This window comes from Mus pahari, chromosome 6 (assembly GCF_900095145.1).
Source record: "Mus pahari chromosome 6, PAHARI_EIJ_v1.1, whole genome shotgun sequence".
NCBI lineage: Eukaryota > Metazoa > Chordata > Mammalia > Rodentia > Muridae > Mus > Mus pahari.
The window spans coordinates 102084632-102108641 of NC_034595.1; the positions used below are offsets into that span (position 1 = coordinate 102084632).

The 24010-nt window shown below is 52.8% G+C and overlaps 1 protein-coding gene across 7 annotated transcripts in view; it reads right to left on the reverse strand.

The window, feature by feature from the left end:
- The window catches only part of LOC110323791 (calmodulin-binding transcription activator 1), a 229194-nt gene that overhangs the window by 93145 nt on the left and 112039 nt on the right, over positions 1–24010 (reverse strand). For 6 of the 7 annotated variants that reach the window (XM_029539864.1, XM_029539865.1, XM_029539862.1 and 3 more), the window contains exon 1: positions 9563–9641. In XM_029539864.1, the coding sequence (XP_029395724.1) occupies positions 9563–9566 (4 nt within the window). In that variant the 5' untranslated portion in view covers positions 9567–9641. Of the gene's footprint in view, positions 1–9562; positions 9717–24010 lie in introns of those variants that run through there. The other variant, XM_029539866.1, reaches the window with a different exon arrangement.

A 24010-nucleotide genomic window follows, 5' to 3' on the forward strand; every position in this document is an offset into this window, starting at 1 on the left:
CAGTGTCTGTGTGGCAGTGTCTCTGTGGCAGTGTCTCTGTTCCAGGGTTTGCTGGATCACCCCTTCCCTTCATCCTCTTCTGTCTGAGCTCATCTGCGCACCCACCCAGCACCCGCCACACGAGTGACCCATGCAAGGATGATCACTTGTTTAACTTGTCCAAACCAGGTTACCCTTGACCCAGAGACACTCCCAGGCCAGCCGGGTCATGGGGTCACCCTACTTGTGAGTCATGTGACACAGACAGCTGGAGAGGGAGCCCATTTCTGTGCCTAGCTGCCAGTGAATGAGAGCCCTTTCGGAATTCTTCGGAGTTGTTGATGCTCAAAGGCTGTCACCATAGCAACAAGGTCAATAGGAAATGGCAGCCGTGAGTAGGTTTCATCCTCACTGTATCCTTGTTGACAGGAATAAAGGCCCTGCTTCTGATTTCTTGGTTCAACTAGATGAAGTTTTCATTAGATTTAACTTCTCATATCCAGACACCCACATGCTAGTCAGCTCCCCCTCTCCGCTCTCATTTGAAGGAGCATTATCACAGTTGAGGGATTGGCGTGGTGTGCATACTGTGTGCAAGGATCCTCTGCGTGCAGCATCTCCAAGGAGCCTGGTTGCCGTGTCTCACTGCTGGGATGCCACATGCTAGGAGCCCCTTTCTACTGGGAGGCCTGGACTTCATGCTCGGTCACACACACCCACCTCTGGAGAAAGCCAGAAGCTGAGGTTTGCTGTGGAGTGGGGAACTCACCCTGGCCATATTGTTTCAGAGGAGAGGGGCATTGGAAGTGAGGGGCCAGGATGCCTACATCAGGGAATCTAGACCACATGGTGATGGTGTAGCCTTGGCTTGGAAAACCGTAAAGGCAGACGGACATGGTGGCTAGAAACTGGCCTTTGCTGAGAGCTTAACCTCTTCTCCCTGGGCTGGGGACTCTTCGCAATGGTGGTGAATGTGCCAGAAACCCTGACTTGCTGGCAATGCTGGAAGATCAGTGTGGCAGCAAGAGGAGTTGCTCCTGGTGTCAGCTTCAAACCCAGAGTCCCCAGTCCTTCCCGCTACTTGAGGGAAGAGCCGGTCAGCAGGGAAACATGTAGTTGTAAAGAGCTGGTCACCCAGTCCTACAGGGCCACTTGAAATTAGGGACATTTCATATGGCTGGTTTCCCTTAGAGGAAGCGCCCTCCTAACTTCCAACTATGTGGTCCAGAGATCTTGATTCTTACAGAGACATAAAACCTAGGGAGATAGAGTCCACATTTCACTAGACCGTCTCCTCTTTAGCGAGCTGGTCTCCGAGTTAACATCAGATCCTTGACTCTCAGGCCTAGGGCAGGTCTGAGAACAAGCCACAAAGGTTGATTTAGCTGGTGAATGGAGAGGGGAAAGCCAGAGGAGACTTCTGGAACAGCCTATGGGTACAAGTGCCCAAGGAGCCTCAAAGGACAAGCAGCGAGGGACAGGCAGAAAATTGGAAGCATGTCCCTTCTGGGGGACACATCCACTCAATAGAATCTAGCCTGGAGGAAAATAAAGAACATTTGCAAAACAAACCAAGGTCCCATGGACTGTGGGGAGCCTGCCGAAGGCACGCACCTCTGTGCCAGGCTGGAAGATGGCCAAGGTGCAGCAGGATGAAGTCTGCGACCAGGAGTGTGGCAGAGCACAGCAGGGCTCAGCCAATCTGAGGTTCCAGGACAGTAGCTCCTATCCCAGGGACAGTACAGGGCACAGGGAATTCTCTGCAGACCTTTGGGGGTATATCTTTGTTTTCCCAGACTCTCAGATCCTGCAGTCACTGCAGGACACAAGACTTCTCTCCCTAAGGACAGAGCTGCTATTCTTGGCCCCCAGGAGAAAAGGTATAGATATGGTCCATACTCAGGACTTTTCTTGAGTCACAGTCAACAAGTGTTCAGCAAGACCCCTACTGTGTCAGCCGGGCCTGGTGGCACAGGCCTGAAATCCAAGCAACTCAGAAGGCTGAGATGGGAGGACCATAAGTTCAAATCCAGCCTGGGAAACCTAGCAAGATCCTATCTCAAAATGGAAGATGGAAAATGGGCTTGGCACTGTGGCTCAGTGGTAGCACTTGCCCAGCATGGGTGAGGATCTGGGTTCGAACCCCAGTCTCATGGCTTCCAAGAGATCACACTGTGTGCTTGCACCAAGACTCAAACTACAAACCCAGAAAATACTAAGGGTGGAAGTTCAATTAGGAGTCTAGGGGGACAGTTCAGTTCTGGAACACCCAGAAACTAGGTCTTCCATCTCCGGGACATTTCCCCCTGGAAGTTTCCTGATAAATCTCCGACTGTGCCTCCCCACCATCCCAAGAGGTCCAAGGGTGAGGGTGCTAGCTCAGCTTTCCAAGGAAGAGCCCTGGGTTTGCCTCTTTCTGGTGTCTTCCCCAGGCTAGAGTTTCTAGGAAATACAAGCCTGGAGAGTCCAGTATGAGGATTTTTTTGTAAAACCATCTGATTGCTAGGCTTCAGATGAACACCGTAGTGTTCAGAACAAAGCTGGACCGGTCCCCCAGAGCCCGCCTTTCCTAGACCTGCCCAGCTGCTTCAGAAGTGCAGTGGTTCCTGTCACCGGCTGCTCCAGACACCAAGGTGTGGGCCTGGGCGCCAAAGCTCACACCTGACTTAGTCTGTCACTCCTACCCCAGAGCTCTTCCTCCACCGCAGGGACACTGGATGAAGCCTCCCTAGCAGCAGTCAACCTGAGGCTGGTCCCTGACTCTCTGATCCTCTCATGGCCACACCTGCAGTCCGTGGGCAGTTGCTTTGTCACTCTGAGGCCGGCCACCGGACTCCACAGGCTGTGCTCAGATAATTCCAGCAGGAGTGCTAGGCACATCCTGGAGGTGTGCTGCTAGGACTGGCCACCAGGTGGCGCTAAATGACCAGGAACTGGTCTAGAAAACCCAGGGAAGGCGCACCCTTGTTGATTTTATGTCATGATACTCCATAATCACCAGGATTACAATCTAAGCAAAAAAGCAAGACACACAAACACCTGCCCCCATACAGAATTTGTCTTTTGTTGAAAAAATCATGAGAAAACATGATACTTTGAACGTACCCCCTCAGGCTCAGGTGTGGGCACCAGTGAGCACCTTGGGACAGATGGGAAGTTGCTGTGGGGACGGGGTGGGGAGTTCCCAGGAAAGACAGGGGCCACCACGTACTGCTCTGGCTCCTCTTTGCCTCTGAAGCTCCAGTTGCACACTGTGGGGTCCCTGACTGCAGTCTCCATAGCCTATGCTGGCCGCCCTGGGGCTGGAAAGGCCCTTGCTGAGTGTGAGGAGAGGGGCCAAGACATGGCTCCTAAACCCATTTCCAGTAAAGACTCAAGGCATTTGAGGACTGCTAGGAGCACCGTCAGTCCCTCGCTCACCACGGCCACCACCCGGTACTCATAGCGGCCTTCACCCCACAGCCAACATGTCTCTATCCCACAGACACTATGACCTTCAGCCCACACTCACCAGGGCTCTCCTATGATTCCCATCCCCCACACTCAACATGGCCCCAATCTCTCCATTCTCGAATGGTTTCCAGCTCTGACCCCTATTCAACAAGGTTCCCACACAGACGCCTAACATGGCCTCTACCCAGCATTCAATACAATATCCTTTCCCTCAAGTTCAACATGGCCTCCACCCTGGACTCAACACAGATGACCCCTGCTTCCATGCTCAACGTGGCTTCTCTTCTCTCACACTAACATTCAGCACAGTCTCCAACCCCACAGTCACCTGGGCCTCTGACCCCAAACTCAGCATGGCCCCCATTGCTTCGAAGTCAACCAGCCCTGCAGGTCACAGTCCTGACACTGACATACCATTTCTACTCACATCCCCTCTGCTTCCTTCTCCGTGTTCCGCACACTGCCTGGCATGTCTTGTAGCCTTCTGCCACACCATCCTCCGGGCTGGTGGCCTGGGGTCCCTACAGCATGGCTATCTTTGAGTTCCTATTCAACTTACAGCCCTTTGATGCTTTCTTGGCAGGCCCCCTTTGATTGGGTTCCCTGAGGCTTCCTCCTGCCTGTCCTCTTCCCAAAGCCCAGAGCTCAGAGGTCCCACTATGGCTGGAGGAAGGACAGGAGATGTCCAGGTGGCCCTTGGGTGCCCTTGCTGGGCACACAGGGGTTGTGAGATAAGGACTTGGCCTCCAGAGGGAACTGTTCTGGACTTTGGGCAGGTTTTCCTCCTAACTGCAGCCACTACACCGGTCATTTGACATCTGCAATGTCATTTCAGGGCCACACAGACCACATTGTCACCCATCCCAGGAAAGAGGACATGGCCACTCAGAAAGCCCAGGTGTACTGGCCAAGTCTGGGAGAGGGGGCGCTGCCTCCTCACAGCTCAGAGCTGCCAAGTTTATACTTGGCCTCTGACCACTGCTGGAAATCCTTTACACAGTGTCCCCTTGCTGGCACTGCCACCCATATCATGGAGCCACGGAGCCACGGAGCCACGGAGCCACGGAGCTACTTCTCACGTGTGCGTCCTAGTCTGGGCTGGTTACCAGCGTGCCCTTGGCTTTGACTCATCGTAGACAATGATCATGGTTGCTTTGGGAGAAAGTTTCAGAAGTCATGGGGTCAGGAAACCAAACCTTCCCCGTTCCGAGCTCTCGTGTGTGTCCTGGTCTATGTGTGTCCAAGGTGGTGAGGGTGCTGTGTGCATGTGGATATCTATGTGTGCAAGTGTGTGTGACATTGTGGGACAATGCAGGAGTAGTGGGGGAATGAGGTGGCTGCTGTCCCAGGCCCAGGCTCTCTTTCCTGGGAACTTTCCGACTTGGCCCTCCTTTTGCAGCTGAAGACACCTGCCGCAGGCATCCACGGACCTAGAGTGACATGGTGGGGTTCCCGGAAGACAGATGGGAGGAACCAAAGCCGGGCTGGCTGAAGGCTGGAGCTTTCTGGGGGTGGTGGAGGCTGAAAACTCAGACCTCGCTTATTCCTCAGGGCCATCTGGCCATTTAGGGTGCTTCAAATGGAGCCCCAAGGTGGGGACCGCTGGGCAGGGTTGTGCTCAGGGAAGGGCTAGGAACAACTTAGAAGCCTTGGTGCCTCAGTCTGGCTGCTAGCTGGGCAGAGGCTGATATACTCTTCCTGATGGGCAGCCAGGAAATGGGATAGGGCAGAAAGCCATGGGTGCCCTGTGGGAACCAGTTTTATCTGGCTCTCCGTTGGGTCACAGAAACTGAGAGTGCTCAATTTGGGCCATGGGGGTGGCGGCGGTGGCGGCTTTGAGCCGCTGAACAAATTTCCCAGCAAGCTAGCAGGACCAAGAGCCAGAGCCTTGCTTGCCAACCAGCCGTCCACTCAGAAGCATCCCTCTGCAGCAGGGCCTGGGAGGAGGGACTTTGCTCTTATTTAGTGAAGCTTGCTGGGAGCAAAGCTGAGGCTGGGGGACAGCTGTAGGAGAGCAGATTCCAGGGCTTCCAGGATGTGACAGGCTGTATGCAGATGAGGTCCGGTCTCTCACACCCCAGACAGAACCCCAGGCAGTCATGCCCAGACGTTGGCCTGAGATGAGCTGTTGGCCATACTGCAAGCCAGCAAAGATGAAGCTCACAGGGTCCTCATGCACACATTTCACAGGAGAGAAAGTCATTTCTCAAAAGCGTGCCTAGCAAAACGTCGTAGTGCCTCAGAGTCCTCCCCTAGCGGGGGTGAGTCTAGGACGACATGTCGCTCAGTGGCACACGCGCAGAAATGATGTGTTGTTTTGTGGCTCTGCCCTTAAAGGAAAGAGGCTTGCTCTCCAGTTCTTCTCCTTTCATTGGCCAGAATACAGCTGTGATGGGCAAGGGCTGGAGCAGCCGTCTTCAACCCGTAGATGTGAGCAGCATCCTGAAAACGGCAGAGCACCGGCAGGGAGGAGCCTGAGGGGGGCTGGCTTCAGATACAGGGGACGGGCATCTCGACTCCGGACTTCGGGAAGACATAAAAGTGAAAGCGAAATGTATTTCTTTTTTTTTTTTTTTTTTGACTTAAGCCACTGTTATTTGGCCAGGAGGGGTTACAAAAGTCAGGGAGGCTCTTGGGAAGCCTGTTGGGAATCCAGTCAGACATCTTAATTTTCCCTCTGTGTTTGCTCTTTGCAGGAGCGCTCCTCAGACTGCGGGTGAAGGGAAGGCCCTTCGGTCCGAAGAGTCAGGGAGCCCCTCTCCTGCTTCAAGACAGGTGAGGCAGAGACTGAGTGTGAACAGAGGCCTGATACCGATCAGTGTCATGTTCCGATTAAGCCACTGACAACTCTGACGGGCGGAGAGATCGGGAAACATCAGGGCATCCAACAGGGAAGCCTTTGGAGGAGTGTGATTTATGAAGCTAATGCGCTTGGCTCCAGCCTTCACGCTATGCCAGATCCTGGAACCCGTCTGATGGCTTCTTGGCTCTCAGCAAACAGTGCTTTCCCCAAATACTGCTGGCTGGCACCTGTGTGCTATGGAAGCTCAACCAGCAGCTAGGCTCTTAGAGGGGCCATGTTTCCAAGTGCCCGTCCCCAGGCAGGGCTGCCCGCACAGCAGAGCCCAGGGCAGGCATACACCATCCGTCAAGTGATCCAACCTCTCAGTCTCCTTGTAGTTTTTATGTCAACTTCCTTGACGCACCACAGGCTCTGAACAAGGGTTCACTCCTCCCCCACCCCCAGTTAAACCTCAGAAGCCAAATCAAGCCTTTGTCCCCCAGAGTTTCCTGGCCTGGAGGTGGCACCCTTGTGCAAGGGTCAGGAGACGTGACACTGATGGCTTCGGGTAGAAACTGTCTGTGTGCATTTAGCGAGGAAGCCCTGGGCAGAGCATAGGGGTCATTTTGGCAGACATGGCTTTCCCTGGTAGCATGTCCCTGGTGTCCTTCTGGCACAGACGGTCTCTGACACTTATGCCAGGACCCAGTCATCTGCTCCTGGTGGCCTGGGTAGAGCCTTTCATCTGCAAACAGGCTCTAATTTGCCAGTGGCAGGCGGCAGGAAGAACTCTTTGCCGTGACCCAGAAGACAAATATGACCGTTCCAGAGGGGAGGAATATATGTGCCCCTTCTACCTGGAAATGGGCTTTGGAGCCAAGCAACCCCTAGACAGAACACGGAGGATGTGGACCAGGGGCAGAAGCCCTTAGACTCTTTCCACCTTTTCAAGTCAAGAGTCCTCCCTACGTCCTTTACTTTGGAAGTGGTAACTAACTGCCAGCAAGAAGGCAGGGGACACAGACATCACAGGTGTCAGGGCATGACTGACCACCCGGCCAGTCGGGCGGAGACTGAGCCCGAGGATGAGTGTCTGCCTCTGTCTCCGACCTTATATAACCTGCTGGCTGGAGATGAGACAGAAGACAGAGTTTCAGGAGGCTAATGCACTGTCTTCTCAGATTGCTGGATTTCTGGATAGAGTGAAATGTTAATCTCAGCCTCTGCTCATTGGCTTCTGTGAGTGACAGGTAGCAAGAACTGAATCCCAGTTTCACAGTGGCCATAAAACCAGGACAACGGTTAGTGTCCTGAGTCTGAGCTCTGGCTCTGCCTACTCTCAAACCAGGTGGCATTAGAATGTGTATTGGGCAGAGTCCCTACTGAGGCTAATCTGAGACATAAGAAAGGACAAATGGGTCCAGGGGACCCATGGGGTGATGGGTAGGACACCTGTCTGTGCTTGGGGCATCCCTTGAGGCCACCTGGGTCCCGAATTAGAAGCAGAAAACCTAAGAACCAGGACCTGGGATGGGAAGGCACATCTGGACATCCTTACGTCCCAGAGCCTAGACACTGGAGGCTGTGATCTGTTGTCCAGGGTCCTGCAGACACTGCACAAAAGCCAGTGCAGTCACTTTCTGCTTACACCCCATACCATTCCGCACAGTAACTGTATGTCAGGGCTTCCCCATGTCTCCTTGCTCTGTAGAATTAGGCGGAGGCTGGGCGGTTCCTCTGGATAATGGTGGTGGACTTGTTTATGTCTGACATTCCCCGGAGTAGAGGTTTGAGGAGACTAGAGAGCTGTAGAGCCTGTGAGCTAAGTCACAGCGAGGGGTTGCATATTGACTGAGTCCAGACACCGAAGTGAGGAGAAGAAAATGAAGAGAGGAGAGGCCAGATATAGGAAGCCACGGCACGATGGCCACGAAGCCTCAGAATGGGTACAGAGGTGGAGGCATTGCCTGCCATTGGATTGCTGCACCAGAGGCTTCAGGCCAGTACAGACACAGTTGGGGCTTCAGTCGAGGATGAACCCTGAGCTCTGAAGGCCTCTGGGCCACCTGCAGCACCAGAGACTGTACCTCGGCCTGGGAGGACAGCCTGGGAGATGCTCTGGCCTGAGGCCGTGCCCCAGGGTGGATCGTTTGGGTCTTCATCCAATGCGTAACATGTCGTCCCTAGTAACTCCCTCTAGAGCTGCCTAGGTTGATGACATACTAGGATCTGGGCATATAGTGACCTTCAGGAGAAGTGCATCATGGCAGCTCCCCCTAGCTTCAGCTTGTATCCCACAGGCAAGGATAATTTAGTGGCTAGCCTGCTGTGTCCAATAACCGTAGCTTCCCTCTGGCCAGCTCAGAATGGTCCTGCTCCTGAGCGACCTACGGGTCCTCTCTACCAGGTCCTGATGGGGTGTGAGAAGACAACGTGCTGTGGGGCCCTGACAAGCACTGGGAAGCCTCGTGGTTTTCTCAGTCTGGCTGAGCCTAGCTGGTAGAGGCGGGAGGGATGGCGGTCCCTGCAGCCACGAGGGTCCTCGGCTTCCTGGAGCCTTGGCCATCTGTCTTGGTGACTCGCACCTGACAGATGCTGCAGAAAGCTCCACTTTGCCGATGAAATGAAATCAACTCAATTATGGAAAGCCCTTTGTCACCCAGGCTGAGCACTGTGGCAGCCCAGGGCCAGCAGCCTGCTGCTGTGTCCGGGGCCAGCACGGGTAGCCATTCTTCCTGTTCCCTGCCTGGTCCAGTCTCCTCAGTCTCTCATCCTGTTCCTACATGTGTGGACACATGCCCAATGAGTTCTTTCTCTACCCCACTTATGCTGTCTGTGTGTCTGAGCCTCAACTCCTCCATCTGTTGGACGAGTCTGAGGATACAGGTCGGTGGTGGGTACGTGCGAGTGGAGGTCATAGGATAACTTGGGAGGGCAGTCCTCAGAAATTTTCTCGCCTTTGTGTTTGAGGCAGGGTCTCTCATTGGCCTGGCGCTACATCGAGGGGGCTAGGCCAGCTGTTTGGAGAGCTTTCTGGGGCCCTTGACTTCACCTTGAATCTCACCACCAAGCTGGTTACATAAATCGCCAGGGATCCAAGTTCATGTCCTGATGAGCTCAGGTCCTCACAAAGCTGTACTCTACCGACCTACCTCGCCTTGGGTCTGGGGAGTTTGTGCCTTGGTTTCGGTTTAGAAGCTTATGAGGCTTAAGTGACCGCAGACATCGGAGGGGATGTCATTACAGCTAAATTCGCAGTGTCACTGTGCCTGAGAGAAACGGGTCTCTGTGCTGAGTCCCCAAGGTGTGCCTGGGCGGCACTGGCTGAGGGCACAGGGAGGTACTCACACATGGGCTTCAGCTGCCCGATGAGTTCCTCCTTCGTCCACTTGGCCCACTCCTTCTTGTCGGTGTTGATGGAGCAGAGGATGGGCCCACAGGGCTTGCCGCAGTCCTCGATGGCCGGCACATTCAGGTAGTGCACCAGGACGATGTCGGGGTTCTGTGGGGAGAGCAGAGACTGGCAACATGAGGTCACAGCAGGTGGAAATCATCCCCACACTGCCTGTGTGCCACTAGCTCTATGCTGGATCCAGGTGACAGCATTTGAGACCATGCTAGGCACTGTAGGATGCCAGCGCCTTCCCAGGCCCATAGCCACCATGGACTGTTAGCTCTTGCCTTCCCCAGGACAATGGGAAAGGCTTCTGGCTTTATCCAGGGCCTCAGAGGCAAATCACCCTGATGCAAACCACAGATATACATACACAGTGGCTGACAGGCATGAAGTCAAGGACCTTAATCGAGAAATGGAACTGTGTGTCTTGGGAGCTAAGACCTCTCATTTCTCACCCCTGCTGCTTGAGGTCACAGTCTCTCAAGAGAAAAGTAGCTACCCGGGCTTCCCGCCCACTTCTCCAGGACCCAGCCTCTGCTTGCAGCACCTTCCCTGGCATGAACAGCAACAGCACATGTCACAGAGCCTCACCTAGCAGACAGCTGTCACCAGGAACCTCAGACAGCTTCTTCCAGTCTGCTTTAGAGCTTAAGAATGGAAAGGCTGTTAGCCCAAAGACATCAAGGATGTTTGTTTCCAGAGGAAATGACTAGCCTCCCCGCTCCAGATTCAATCCAGGTGCACAGCCACCACATTCTGCCACCAGTAGCTCTGATGGTGACACCCTAGGGTTTCTGACAGTTTTGTTGCAATGATTCCCCAAGCCTTTGGGCGGTCTCCCCAACTGTTGAAGTTTACTCGCTCACACCAGGCCCGACAAATAAGTTAAGGACAACCACAGCGAGTCAGGCACGGGTTTGCACATCTATGTCGGTACTGGCAGGTGAACAGCAGGAGCAAGTTCAAGGCCAGCCTGGGCTACATAAGACCATGTCACAAACAAACAAACAAACAAACAAACAAACAAACCATCACTAGCCATATGACCACCACACATCACACATCTTCACAAATGTTCCCGGAAAAACTTGCTTAGCCCTCTACCCTGACCAGAAAGTATTTCCTAAGTCTCTTTCAGCTTTCTAAGGAATTATCAGAACACTGAAGAAAACTCCGGAAAGGCAACATGGTAGGTAGGCCCTCTCTGTCTTTGCTCTGCTGGCCGGCATCCCCAGTTTGTCCCAAACTTGAGCCCCGGGAGTAGACAAGGTCCCCAGCGGAGGGAGGCTGAATATGAGGTTGCTGTTTTGGTTACAGTCAGGGCCAGAGTAATAAATGAAAATATGAATCAATCAGCCCATTAATAAATAAAGACTCAAGACTATACCATGACCAGAGTAAAAAAGCAAACTGGCATAATTTAAAAAGATTTCCAATAAGGGTTGAAACGTGGGGTTTTTTTCTCTTGCCAACGCTCAGTTAACCAGGAAATTAAATCAACACGAACAGGAGGCGTCGCGTTAATGGCAGCTTTTCTGGATTGAGGAAATCATGCTCCTTAATAATAAGATAATCCCTGCCACTGTGGGCCGACCCGTTCTTTTCTGAGTATTTTCATTTGGTGTCCACGAGAGCCAGGGAGGCGGGCAGGCCAGGGCAGGGCTCCCTCCCTCTGGAGAGGGAGACTCTGAGTTGCATGCCCAGAGCTCTGTTCCTGGCGAGAGACCCGCCTGGGCTGGATGCCAGGGCTCTGACTTCAGATTCACGTCCTGCCAAGACAGCTGGTGGCCGCTCTCTGCTCTGCCCGACTGCTTCCCGAGTCTTCATTTCCCTTTATTCTTGCAATATGCCCGACAGGTGGGTGGGCTGTGTGGATCTGCCACACCCACCAAATGGAAGGGATGTAGATGACTGACTCTCTGGTCTCATAGCCCTGAGTTCTGCTCTCCCTGAAGCCAGGGTTTGACTGAAGGTTCTTGCTGGGTCCTGGGCCTGGTCTGACAGCTGGACCTGCTGCTGAGCATGAAGAGAAAAGATAAGAGACTGGATCAAAAGGCAGCAGGGACCAGCAGGCCACCAGGGGCTCCCTCTGATTCCCATCCCTGGAGGGAGCTTGGCCCTGCAGGAGGGAGCTGGATTGCCCAATGCCTGGGAGATGAAAAACTGTGGCTCCCTTCCATCCCCACAGCCTCACCGAGCTGAGGCAGCCTGTGCACGACCCATGGGAGATTCAGGTTTGCGAAGTCTGTGGACCCAAACCCGAAGCCTGAAGCTCCTGCATGGTTCTGGATGGTTTCTGGAGATTCGCCTGCTACTGCCCTCTGTACAGCCAGCGTCCGCCTGCTTCTCATGACATGTGCGGGAGACCCTCTCTCTCAAGAAGGACTGCTTTCCAAGGCATGGCGATTTGATGGATTGATAGCTGATCAATCCATTGGATGGTTTCATGTCTGAATGTGGGTCTCTTCTGGATCTCAGGACAAGGTCCTGGGATATTATAATGCCCTGGCATAGTATAATGCCCTGGGATATAATGCCCTGGGATATAATGCCCTGGGATATAATGCCCTGGCAATAAAGCAGTCACTTCAAGTTTGTAGGAATGAAAACAGGTCAAATTATGACTGACTCTTCCCCTCGAAGCTTGAGGTCTTCTGACATCAGGGCCCACAGGGCAGGGAGGGTTTCTGAATGTGGACACTGGCATATAAAGCTAATTTTCTATCTATCTATCTATCTATCTATCTATCTATCTATCTATCTATCTATCATCTATCAATTTATCTGTCACCTATCAGTATATCTATTATCTATCATTCTATTATCTATCTATGTATCTATCAATCTATTATCTTCTGTCTAGCTATCTATTATCCATGTATCTATCAATCTATCAATCTATTATCTATTTATCAATCAATCTATTATCTATCTATCAGTCTAGCTATCTAATATATATGTATCTATCAATCTATTATCTATGAATCTATCATCTATCAATTATCTATCTACCTAATATCTATCTACCTATCTGTCATCTATCAATCTATCTATTATCTATCAATCAGTCTATCAATCTATCTATTATCTATCAATCTATCTATTATCTATCAATCTATCAAGTTATCAATCTACTTATCTATTAATTATCTATCTATCTATCTATCTATCATCCATCTATCATCCCTCTATCTTGCATCTCACACTATAGCCCAGGTTGGCTCACTATATAGACTGTATTGGCCCCAGAGTCACAGCAACCTTTCTGCCTCAACCTCCTAAGGGCTGAATCATAGGCAGGAGTCACTGTATCCACCATCAGGTGTGGCTTTCCCCTCTGAGTTTTATTCACACTCTACTTCACAAGGTCCCAGAAACAGCAGTGGCGGACTCTCATCATTTACCACAGACTTGAGGGTTCTAGATCAGCTCCCTGACAGGAGCACTTGCCTGCCACAGGGGCTTGTCGGCCTGCCTTTCTGCATTGCTTTGATGAAGTAACAGGAAACCCAGCCCCTGCTGGCCAAGGAGTTTGGCTTGGGTTTGGAAGAGGGAGAGGCAGGCAGGGCTCAGTCTCAGACTCCACCTCTGGGAGCCAGTACTGGGGATCCTTAGGGTAGTGTCACATTCCTACTTCCCGGCTCGGCCCAACTTTAAAACACAGAATGTTTGCAGTGTTTTTAAAATGTGTGTGTGTGTGTGTGTGTGTGCCTCTCTTCTTGGCAACATCGTGGTTTTATTCATTAGCTATAGGCTTTATGGGGTGCTCTTGGCAGAACAACGTATTGGCTTTGGTGTTCCAATCGACTTCATGGACTGCTCCTCTCAATGTCATAGCTGCCCACTGCTCTCCCCAGTGGTGATGTGGCTGGGGCTGAGGGACAGTTCTGGGATTTATTTCCGTGAAGCCAGAGGCTGTTCCTTGAAGTGGACATGACTTTGATGCTGAGCTCCAAATGTCCTAGCGTTCTGGAAGGGGCTTTAAACGTCAGCATGGGTGGGTCCCTGTGGGCTGGGCTGGAACGGTGTTGGCGAGGCCAAGGTCGAGTCAGTGTGAGGGGTTCCCTAGTCTTCTGGAAGGAGCCACACGCTGGAGCTTCCTTTCTTGCCTCTTGGTACTTATGGCATCTCAACTACAATTGGAAGCAGGACTCATCTTTCACCCTGGAACCTCCTGGTGGGAACCCTGCCAGGTCTCTGGAAGACACCAAGTAGCATATGGATGGCCCAAAGCTCTGGGTATTCTCAGTGGCCACCAAAAACCCAAACAAACCCACACGACGCCTGAAGTCCTTCCTGAGAAAATGAGCAGTGTCACAGTTTAGCACACAGGTCGCCTGTGGGGACATCCCTGATTCCACTGGCAGCCCACGCCTGCCCCCATTTTCACAGGTCACAGACTCTTCGCGGTGGGTGGGGGTACGGCGCTGGATCTTTAGCTCTCTCTTCCCTCCCCATTGACCTTATTTTGCTACCAACCCTAGGCCCCCTCCAGCCAGACGCTGCCCACTGTAGTCCATTCGCCTGTCAAGCCTGCAAGCTGCCCCTCTTATGCACAACCTCAGGGGTACTCCCAGCCAAGCACAGCAGCCACACCTGGCTCCACCCAGGCTACCCTCAATGAAGGACAGCACCGCTCTGCCCTCCCCTCCTCCGAAAGAGCAGCTACCCTTGCCTCAGTACCCCCACTACATAATTGTCAACTCTGCCAGCTTTCCTTAAAGCCAGCCGGACCCTTCCTCTCAGCCCAAGTGCCTGGAGTCCAAATCTCCTAATGGTTTGGGTGTTGGAGGGAAGCACTTCTCCTGGGTCTCCTTGCTTCCTCTCTTCCTCGTTCCTCAAACCATTCTTCTCACCTGAGCAGGTGTGATCTAATAACTTTATGATGGCTCTCTGGGCCTGAGGATGGACTACGCATATACTCTTCCGGTGCTGCAGCAAGCATGTTTCTCTCCAGCCACCTCCTGTCTCACACTTCCCAAAACGATGCTCATCCCCCCCCCCCCGTTCACATATGCTGCTATGGCTGGCTAATGTATCCCATACCTCAAGAAAGCCACAATCTTCAGAGCACTTGGCCCTAGATAGGATGTCTTTGTCCATCCCCTTCCCTCGAGACTCAGGGATTATGTGGAAGAGGAGGCAGGAGGATCGTAAGAGTCGGAGGTGGAGGGTGACCATGAGACAGCTTCATCCAGAAGCTGGGATGGTACACTTATGAACCCACAAGTTCAAACCAGACCAAAATCCCAGCATGAAGAAGTAGGAGTGGGCGCAGGGTCTCACCCCTACCTAACCAAGAAGTTATTTGCAATTGACCAAGACCAGGAAAGGGAAAAGCCAAAGGAAGCAATGTCCAGCAGGTCCAGGAGGTGGCCCGACACTCAGTCCCAGAGTTGCTGCCTCTCTCCGCTGCCTGACCCCCTGAGCCCTTTGTCGGGTGTGCCTGACCCCCGATGGAGCCCACCCAGCAGCTGCGGCTTTGCTCTGCTGTCTGCTTGCTGGAGTGGATGATCTCCATGACCCCCCCCCCCTTCCACAGGGCTCTCATGGCCCTTGCTGTGGCCAGCGCTGCCCCTCCTGAGGTGGAGCTCCTATTTAGAAAGCTGACAGGGGTTGTGTGGGCAAAGGGGGGGGATCGGAGAAAATGGAAATAAAACTGCTTTGAACAAAGAATTGTCCACAGATCCACCCTCTTGGAACTGTGTGGTGCCCATGGCCAATGAATGCCAACAGTGCAAGGGGGTGGTGGGTGCTCACCGGCAACTCTTGTAACTCGTGTTAACATGAAGAAGTCCTGCCAACACCTCTAGCTATGTATGCCCTGTCATGACTGCAGCTGGCTTAGGGGCACCTGTCCAGGGAGCTGGGAGGGACTGGCCGATTTGTTTTTTCTTTGATAGATCCTCAATAGGTGGGGAAATGCCAGATCCCCTTGCAAAGGCCTAGCAAGGGAGGTCCGGACTCAGTCAGCTCATAGCAAAACCTTGGCCTGGAGGGCTGGACCTCAGGCCAGGCTTGTGGAAAAGGTGTCACAGAGTTAAAGAGCAAAGGAGAGGAGTGGGGCACTCAAGCTGGTGACAGCCATGGGGTGAGCAGACACTTGAGGGGGTGACAAACTTCTTAGCCCTTTGAGGGCCCTCAGTTACCCATGAAGTGAGTACCTTCAACTAGCCATTTCTGTTTGCTGAGAGAGGAAGGGCAGAGTTCAGAGGCTGCCATATGGCTGATCTCCTCAGACCTCAGAGAAACGGTCTCCTCACTGTCACCGGCTCTCACACCGAAGGCCTCAGCCACAGCTTATCAGAAATGTGCAGTGCTCAGCCACAGGTAACCGCGGAGCTAAGAAGGAGTTGCAATTTGTGTGGAGCCTGCACCAGGTGTCTGACAGGTCCTGTGTCAATTATGGGTGCAGGAGTGAGTGAGCCCTCAGAGAGCTACCAAGAGACTCACGTTGCCAAGAGCAAGAGGCCTGCCCCCCCCCCCCCCGGCCACTTCCATGATGAACTGGGTGCCAGGTAGGATCTCCCTCCCTGTGCACATCTCTCCTGCCTCTGTGGGGAAGGAGGGTCAGAGCCGGCACCCTTTGTGTAGAGCAAGAGAGACAGCGATATAAGACGTGGTTAAAAATGCAAAAAGCGGTTGGTTTTGATAAAGAAAAATGCAGCTGCAACATCTGTTTGACTCTTGTTTGCAGCTTCATCAACGCTAAGTGGTCAATAAATCAGAGTGGCGTGGCGCTCCGCTTCTTCTGAGGCTCGGTCATTAATCTCATGCCAGTTCTCATGAAAAATGAAGGAGAGAGGTTGCGTGGTAGTGAAAATGTATACATTACCCAGAAAGTCATAATAGCATGTAATAGTGCACTGTATACATTACCCAGAAAGTCATAATCGCCTGTGATAGAGCCGCATACCTCCAAAGTCCTAACAGCCTGGAATAGTGCTGCACACCTCCCCGCTTGCCGTGGGGGGCTGGAGGGGAGAGCCCGAGAGGCAGAGGCTGCGGGGAGGGGATGGAGCGAGTAAATCAGCATCGTTTGTGCCAAGAGCCTGTTCTGCGATCACATCTGTCATATTAGCACCATTTATGCAGAGCTAGACGACCCCGTGTGCCTGATCTGAAGAGGCGCAGCTTTCTGGACCTGTGTGCTTAATAAACAACCAGGACGGGAGCCCGTAAAACGAGAGTGTGGAGTTGGCAGAAGGAAGGACAGGATTTACTAGGGAATGGATAAGTGACTGCGGCAGGCGACTCGGGGCTGGGGTGTCACCCGGATGTATGGTAGACAGAAGCCCTTACTGTAGCTGCTCCTGGCAGCCCGCCTCAGGCTGTCCTCCGTGCTTGGAGTAACAGAATGGAGGAGGGAGGGGCTGATGGGGCCAACAAAAAAAGCAAGCTGTCTCTCAGAGCACCCAGCAGGACACTCCAGCCTCCACGTCCCCCACAGAGGCCTGCTCACTTCAGGACAGAGTTCAAGTAGGCCATAGGGACAGAAGAAACTCCTAGAACTCCATCCACATTCTGAGAAGGGCCAGGGGCATGGCACTTGTTGCTTAGCCCCCCTCCCCCCAGGGTCTGCCAGTCGCTGGAAGACACAGGTTTCCCTGTCGCAGACCTGAAGGGATTCTCTCACTCTGTAGAACATATGATTGGCACATTCTATGGCCCTCTCTGGGTAGCTGCTGGGCGTAGGACTATCCTGTGGACTATCCCCCCTACAGACAGAGCAACCTCTGTTTTCAGAGATGGCATCTGAAGACGGCTCTGTGCCAGCCTCACCTTCAAGCCTCAGGGTGCCTGGTTTAGTCCCTCTGAGCACCAAAGTGCTGAGCGACTGCTATCCCACACATAGGGCAGAGAGTGTGTCTGAGGATGGAGATCCCAGCCCACCCCAGCTAAACGCTCCATCCCCTCTCCATCACCCTGCCAGGGCTCCTGGAGACTCAGTGGATGGCGAGTGAGGAGGTTGTGCTCCAAGCCCAGTGCCCAGGACTGCGCAGCCCTGTTATAGTCACAGATGCAGGAGGCCCAGCTGGGTCTTGGGCTCCAGGGATTGGTGAGGATAGAGGCTGGACTTAGAGCTCGGGGCAGGGCAAGGCCTCAGACATGCCTGTATCGACACCAAGTGCCTGCAGAGGTCAGAATGCGATCTGTGTCAGGCGGAGTCATAGGTCAGAATGTGCTCTGTGTCAGGTGGGGTCATAGGTCAGAATGTGCTCTGTGTCGGGCAGCTACAAGGGAACATGAATTAGGCTTGGGCACCTGTAACTTAGCAGTGTGTGTGTGTGCGCGCGCGCGCTCGCGTGTGTGCATAGATTAAAAAGGAGGGAGAGAGAACTAGTGTGCTTGGGAACAGCAGGGCTCAGTGGTCAACTCTCCTTCCTGGGAATCAGGTCCCATATCATATACTGAGCCCAGGACTATCATTGTACCCTGAGGAACAGGTTTCCCAGTACTGTCCAGGGGGTTAGGGGAGCTTGGTGGGTGACCAGTAAGAGGTTGGGAGGTGCTTCTTGGGGCAGAAGCCAGCTGCCCAGGGAGCCCCCAACCCTGTCTCAGGGCTGCTATCCTTAAGCGAACACAGGCGTTGGCAGGAGCTGAGCCGGCAGCAGCCCTTCCTGCTTTCGAGGGAGGCTGGGAGACTTAATTAGTTAATGTGGGTAAAGTGGCCTGAAGATGAAAACCCTGGGTAATTGCTGAGCGCTGTTGCTGTTGTTATTACACAATTACCAGAATTTTCCAGTCACGGGAATCTTGTTAAACAATTCCCACCTGGTGTGGGGTTCCAGGATCCACGCCGGCTGAGGGGCTGGCTGACTCTGACTCCCTGGTTGGAAGGTAATGGAGGAGAGGTGCAGAAATGTAGGGCACTGGGTCTGCGTAGGTCCTGTCACATCCTGGGCACCCCAAGGGCACTTTGTCTCTGTTCCAGAGCAGACAAACTGTACGTGCATAAAGAAGAGCTGGAAGGTCCTGCCTGTGTGGATTTCCCCCAAAAAGTTCTAGAAACTTCTATCAAACCCCCAGGAGACCAAAATAATCCAGAAGTATGCTGCTGGGAGAACTTCCTGTGACATGGCTAGCCCTGGCTGTCTAGACTCCAGATGGACAGATGAGAGGTTCACACCAGCTTGATCAGGCTACGGCTTTGTTTAAAATCCCTGGTGATCTGGGCAAGAGCTGTCCAATCACATCTCTGTGCTTGCAATGATACTAAACTATTTTAGGTACTGAAGGAGTGTGCGGGGCCAGGGGCTAATTTTGCTGGGCAGAATAGTGACAGACAGATAAGGTGAGGGAAGTCAGTGGCTGGGAGAGTGGGCTGACTTGCCCATGGAAGGCCAGAGGACCTCAGGGGTTTACACTGGCCAAAGGTTGCTGACCAGCAAGGGCACAGGCAGGAGAGATGAGATGGTGCCAAGTCTAAGATGGAAACACTGAAGGCTGCCAAGGTGAGCGGATTCCCCTGCAGAGGTGAGGGCAGACCCCAGAAAACAGAGATAAGACTTCCCCTATTCAGACACAAAGAGAGAAGTGATTCCCATTTTCTTTTTGTGGGATCAAAAGGACATGAGATATGATGTGTTGCCCCCATGATCCTGGCGCTAAGATTAAAGGTGTCCCTGCACCTTGAAGTTAGCTCAAACAGGCTAAGAAGGGACACAGGACTCACTGTAGTAAGGGAACTGTGGGTCGTGAATATCATTAGTCCCGTAAGAAGTGTTGGGAGATCAGGATCTCTGGGCTCTCTTCCTCTGGAACCCAACCCAAGGAGGTTCCATGATGCTCTGTGTTACCAGTAGGGAGGAATGTAGGGCTAGAAGCGCCAGCTAGTGTTCAGTGTCTGCTCACTCATGTTTCCCTTGCCAGGTGCCTGCCAGGGATGCAGATGGTGTGTGCCCCGTGGTTGGTGGAGTCTGGGCTTCGATCGAATTGCTGGTTTGTCTCCTATTTGCCTCCCATTGTCACCTTGAACCAAGCTTCGATTTATTGGAGATCACTGTGAGAATACCTCCGGCAAGTTCAGGGATAAGACGCCTCGGCCTTCTGAAGTCCTACAGGGTATGGCACGCTGACCAAGCAGAGCCTGAGGGCAAGGCAGTCGGGTAGGCAGGTCTCTGAAACCCATGGGCACATGACCTCACCGACCTCAAAGAAGCCCCACCTGCTAGTGCTCTTGCCTGTAACTTCCCACATCTCTCTCTCTCCCTTCTTCGGAGACTATGTATCAACTATGTATCAACTATGTATCAACTATGTATCAACTCAAAACCATGGCCAAGTGCTGGGTATCACTATCATCAGGTTGCCTCTAGGGGACCAAAGCACCCTGGGGCATGCCTGCCCATGTCCCCATCATACCCATGGAAGAAACCGCTGTCCCAGGACACTGAGTGTTATCAGTTGAACCACTCAGGAACATAGGGCTCATGGGAAGCAGTGGGGGACATGACTGGGGCACATCGTGTTCTGTGGATAGTAGTGTAAAGGTTTTCTTTAGGGAAACCACCTCCTGACCTTCACATAATCCAGGGTGTTATGTGTGCCTCAACTGGTCAGGTTGAGCCTGCCATGAGCCCATTGAAAATGGTTTAGGAACAGGACTTTAAAGCCCACCAGAAGCCACCAGGTCCTTGGATGTTGGCTGGGGCCACAGGGATGCAAGGATGCTTTTTTTAGCTGGGTTTAATTTGGGAGATGGGTCCCTGTGGGAGAGGCAAGAATGGATGGGAAGGAGTGAATGGATTACCCTTAGAGGCGTGGCCAGAGCTGGAGAACCCCAGTGGCTCACACCCCCTGGCCTCAGGCAGTTGCCAGAACTGGTGTGGGTCTAGGCAGGAGGGGTGGGATGACTGGGCATCTGGGAAGGAAATGATGAAGGCTGCGTTCTGGAACCATCTTACCAGCATGTGGAATCTAAGAAACCCCCTGACACACACAGCCTCTGTGCCATTGATGGAGTCTCTGGATCCAGACATACCTGAGGCTAGCACATCTTAAGATTGTTCAGAAATGTGAGCCTGTATACACTCCTTCACACAAGAGTCAGCTCAGGTGAGCCCTCTACTGCAGCTGTGGAGCTTTCTCTCCGTACCACACTGCCTTTGCGGAGGATGGGTGACTGTCTCTACCATCACCGGGACTACTCTGAACTACAGGTTATCTGGACCCGAGAGCTCCTGGGGCTGGGTAGTAAGCATGACACAGGAATTGGCTCTGTTAAGCCTCGAAACACTCCTAGGAGGCCTGACTATGGACTAGAGTCTCTGGACACTCAGAGAACCCGAAGAGCAAATCACCATTGATCTTTCCCAAGTCCCACTCTCTAAGCCCAGGTCTGCCGGAAGCTAAAGACATATGTCCCAGATGGTGGAGTTGGTTTGAATGTGCGTGCCAACACCTGGTAGTTATGGTTGGTCAGTCATGTCCCAGCATCTTGGTTATCTTACCTATATAAGGGAGAGATAACTCAGTCAGCTAAGCGATTGCCATTGAAGCTTAAGGACTTGAGTTCAAGCCCCAGAGGCCATGTTTTTGCAAAAAAGCCATGGGACTGGAGAGATGGCTCAGTGGTAAAGATCGCTGGCTGCTCTTGAGGAAGACATAGCCTCAGTTCTTAGCACCCACATGGTGGCTTGTTACCACTTGTAATTTCAGTTCCAGGGGTCCGATGCCGTCTCCTGACTTCCACAGGCACCTGGCATACATACAAGCCTGCAGGCAAAACGCTCTCACATAAAATAACATAGACAGATGTTTAACAAGCCAGGTGCGGTGTTGCCAGGGTAACAGGAAACAGTATTGGAACAAACCCTGGCCTTTCAAACTGGGGCTTGGGATAGCCCAGGCCTCCCTCCCGAAACAGTGTCAATGTCTCAAAGCATCGCTACAAAGTCTCCTACCTCCTTATAGAGCCACTAGTTGGAATAAAGTCAAACTGATTCAGACTCTGCCTACCTGGGAGTTAATGTGTGAAGACAGACGCTCACATAGGCCACTTTGTAAGTTCCCCGACCCCCAACACTGAGGAAGAGGCGTGGTCATCTCAAGGTATGAGATATGCAAGAAATTGCACGGCTTTCAAAGTAGTAACCAGGAACCATTCCTTACCAATTGCAAACACAATCTCAGAGAAGATTCTTGGCTAGCTCCCAAGACGTTCACCAGCCTCTGTGAACTCGGGCTGTCATCCCTGGGCCTCACCTGCCACACACCACCTGACTGTGTGGGATTCTCTGGGGCCACAAGGTTCACATCTCACCTGGATGGCGAGGGACCCCCCCGGCCTTTCAAGAGCTTCTCTGGGGATTGCTGGACACCGCTTTGCCTGGGTGCTCTGTGCAGTTGAACAAGTGCGTGGAAGAGGGCAGGGACCTTGGCAAGCACATGGCTCGTGCTTCTCCTCCGTAAACAGGCTGATGAAGCTGAAGCAGGGATCATGCAGGCTGACTTATCTTCCACTTCAGCTAGCAAACCCAACCAAGAGAGGGTGTGGGGGGCCCACGACACCCCACGGACAGCAGGAGAGTAAGACCGAGGGCTATTCCCACCCCCCTTGCAGGCCTCTTGCCTGCTCGCCTGTCCATGCTCACAGACCTCCTGGAAGCAATGGGGACACTGCCCCTGCTTTCGAAACTTGAGATTGTCCCCTCAAGTGACATGCAATACAGGTCTGGCTTCCTGGCCAGTGTCTCCTTTTTATGATCTTGACCTTCCCAATAAGCCTCTGGGCTGGAAGGGAGACCTGGACTTAGCTAGTCAGAGGCCCCGCCTTCTGTGTAGAGTCTCCAGTCAGCAGCAAAGGAGGGAAAGGGGTTTTAAGCAGGGGATTCTGGGAGATTGGGGCTTGGGTCACCTCCCCCTGCTCTGGGAGAATGCCTCTGTAAGGTCCTGTTAAAGACACCACCCCAACTCTTCCCTGCTGGCAAGCAGGCACGTTGCCCAGCCCATGGAGAAGTTATAGGATTTTTATGCTCCAGCAACCATAATAGTGAGATCCCAGCAGTGGTTTTAAAGGGGCTTATGGGGAAATTGGGTTGTATTTTTTTTTTTAATGTGAAGGTGAAGTATCATCACGGATGTCATTGTGGCCCTTAACAGTTCATGTCCTGCAAGAGTGACTGGTGTTAACAAAGCCACTACAGGGCAGGGTTCAGATTAGAAAATATGGTTCTTCTTTTTGTTATTTCCCTTTCAACCCCTCGTTCTCTTCATCCTTTCTCCCGTGGCTTCTGTAGCTCACTGATAACCCGTAAGCCTCCTTGGGTAATAGCAGCTGCAAAGCTAATGACACAGGCAAAGCGGGAGTCACGCCCTCTGCCAGGATGTTGCACGGGCACCCCTGCTTCAGAGCCCCTGCAGGGAGTGGCAGCTTGTCCCTCCTCTCCCCTCACCCATGGGGTTTCATGTGGTGAATACCAGCAAGGATCAAGACACGGGGAGGGGACAGGGCATGCCTGTAATCCTGGATCAAAACACGGGGGATGGCGGGGCATGCCTGTAATCCCAGCAGCCGAGGTGGCAGCAGGAGGATTGAAAGTTCAAGGCTGAGGAAGACGCTGTCAGAAAATAAAAATGTCAACGGTTTGGGATGTAGTTCAATTGCAGAATGCTTGCCTGGTGTACAGGTGGCCCTGGGTTCAATCTATGGTTCTGAGGGAAGAGGCAGAGAAGAAGGAGAGGGAGGGGCCATCTGTCTTCACTACCGTCTCCTAAAGGTAGTGGCTGGTGCCAACACTTCAGGCAGCAGCAAGGTGAGTCCCTAAGTCCCAGCACTGCTTCAGAATGTCATTTCTCCTATGGGCTCTGAGGACAAAGATGGGGAGATGTGTATAGCCTGCTAGGAGCTCCTCCATTCCGAAGAACTGGCTGCCTCCATTTGCTCCAAGCATCTCTTGGACATCGCTCTGAAAGACTGAGACGGGGCGGCACAGAGTCTCAAAGCCACTAGGTAGCTCTGGTTCTAGATGCTGCTGCTGCTGCTCCTAATATCGGCAAAGTTGCCCGAGGAACAATAGTGGAGGAAGAGCGGCATCCTTGTTCCTCTGGCCATTTACCCAGCCCGAGCTCCCTGCCATGTCTCTGTGTCCTGGCCCCACCTGACTGCGAGCCACCGTCTCAGTCTCAGTTCTGGTGCAGATATCCCTGCAACCCTTTGCTTCTTATGAGCACAACCCTACTTCTGGCACCAAATGTCTCCGTGGTTCGCAGATCACGCAGTTGCCAGACACATTTCGTACAGCCCTCAGCCTGCTCTGTCAGTCTGTCTCAGTGCTGTCAGTCTGTCTCAGTGCCTGGAATTTCACCACGTCCCACGTACTCATGAAACATCAGCTCCACCATCCTTGCAGTCTTCGTTCTCTTCCAGCCAAAGAGAACGCTGTTCTCCCAAGACC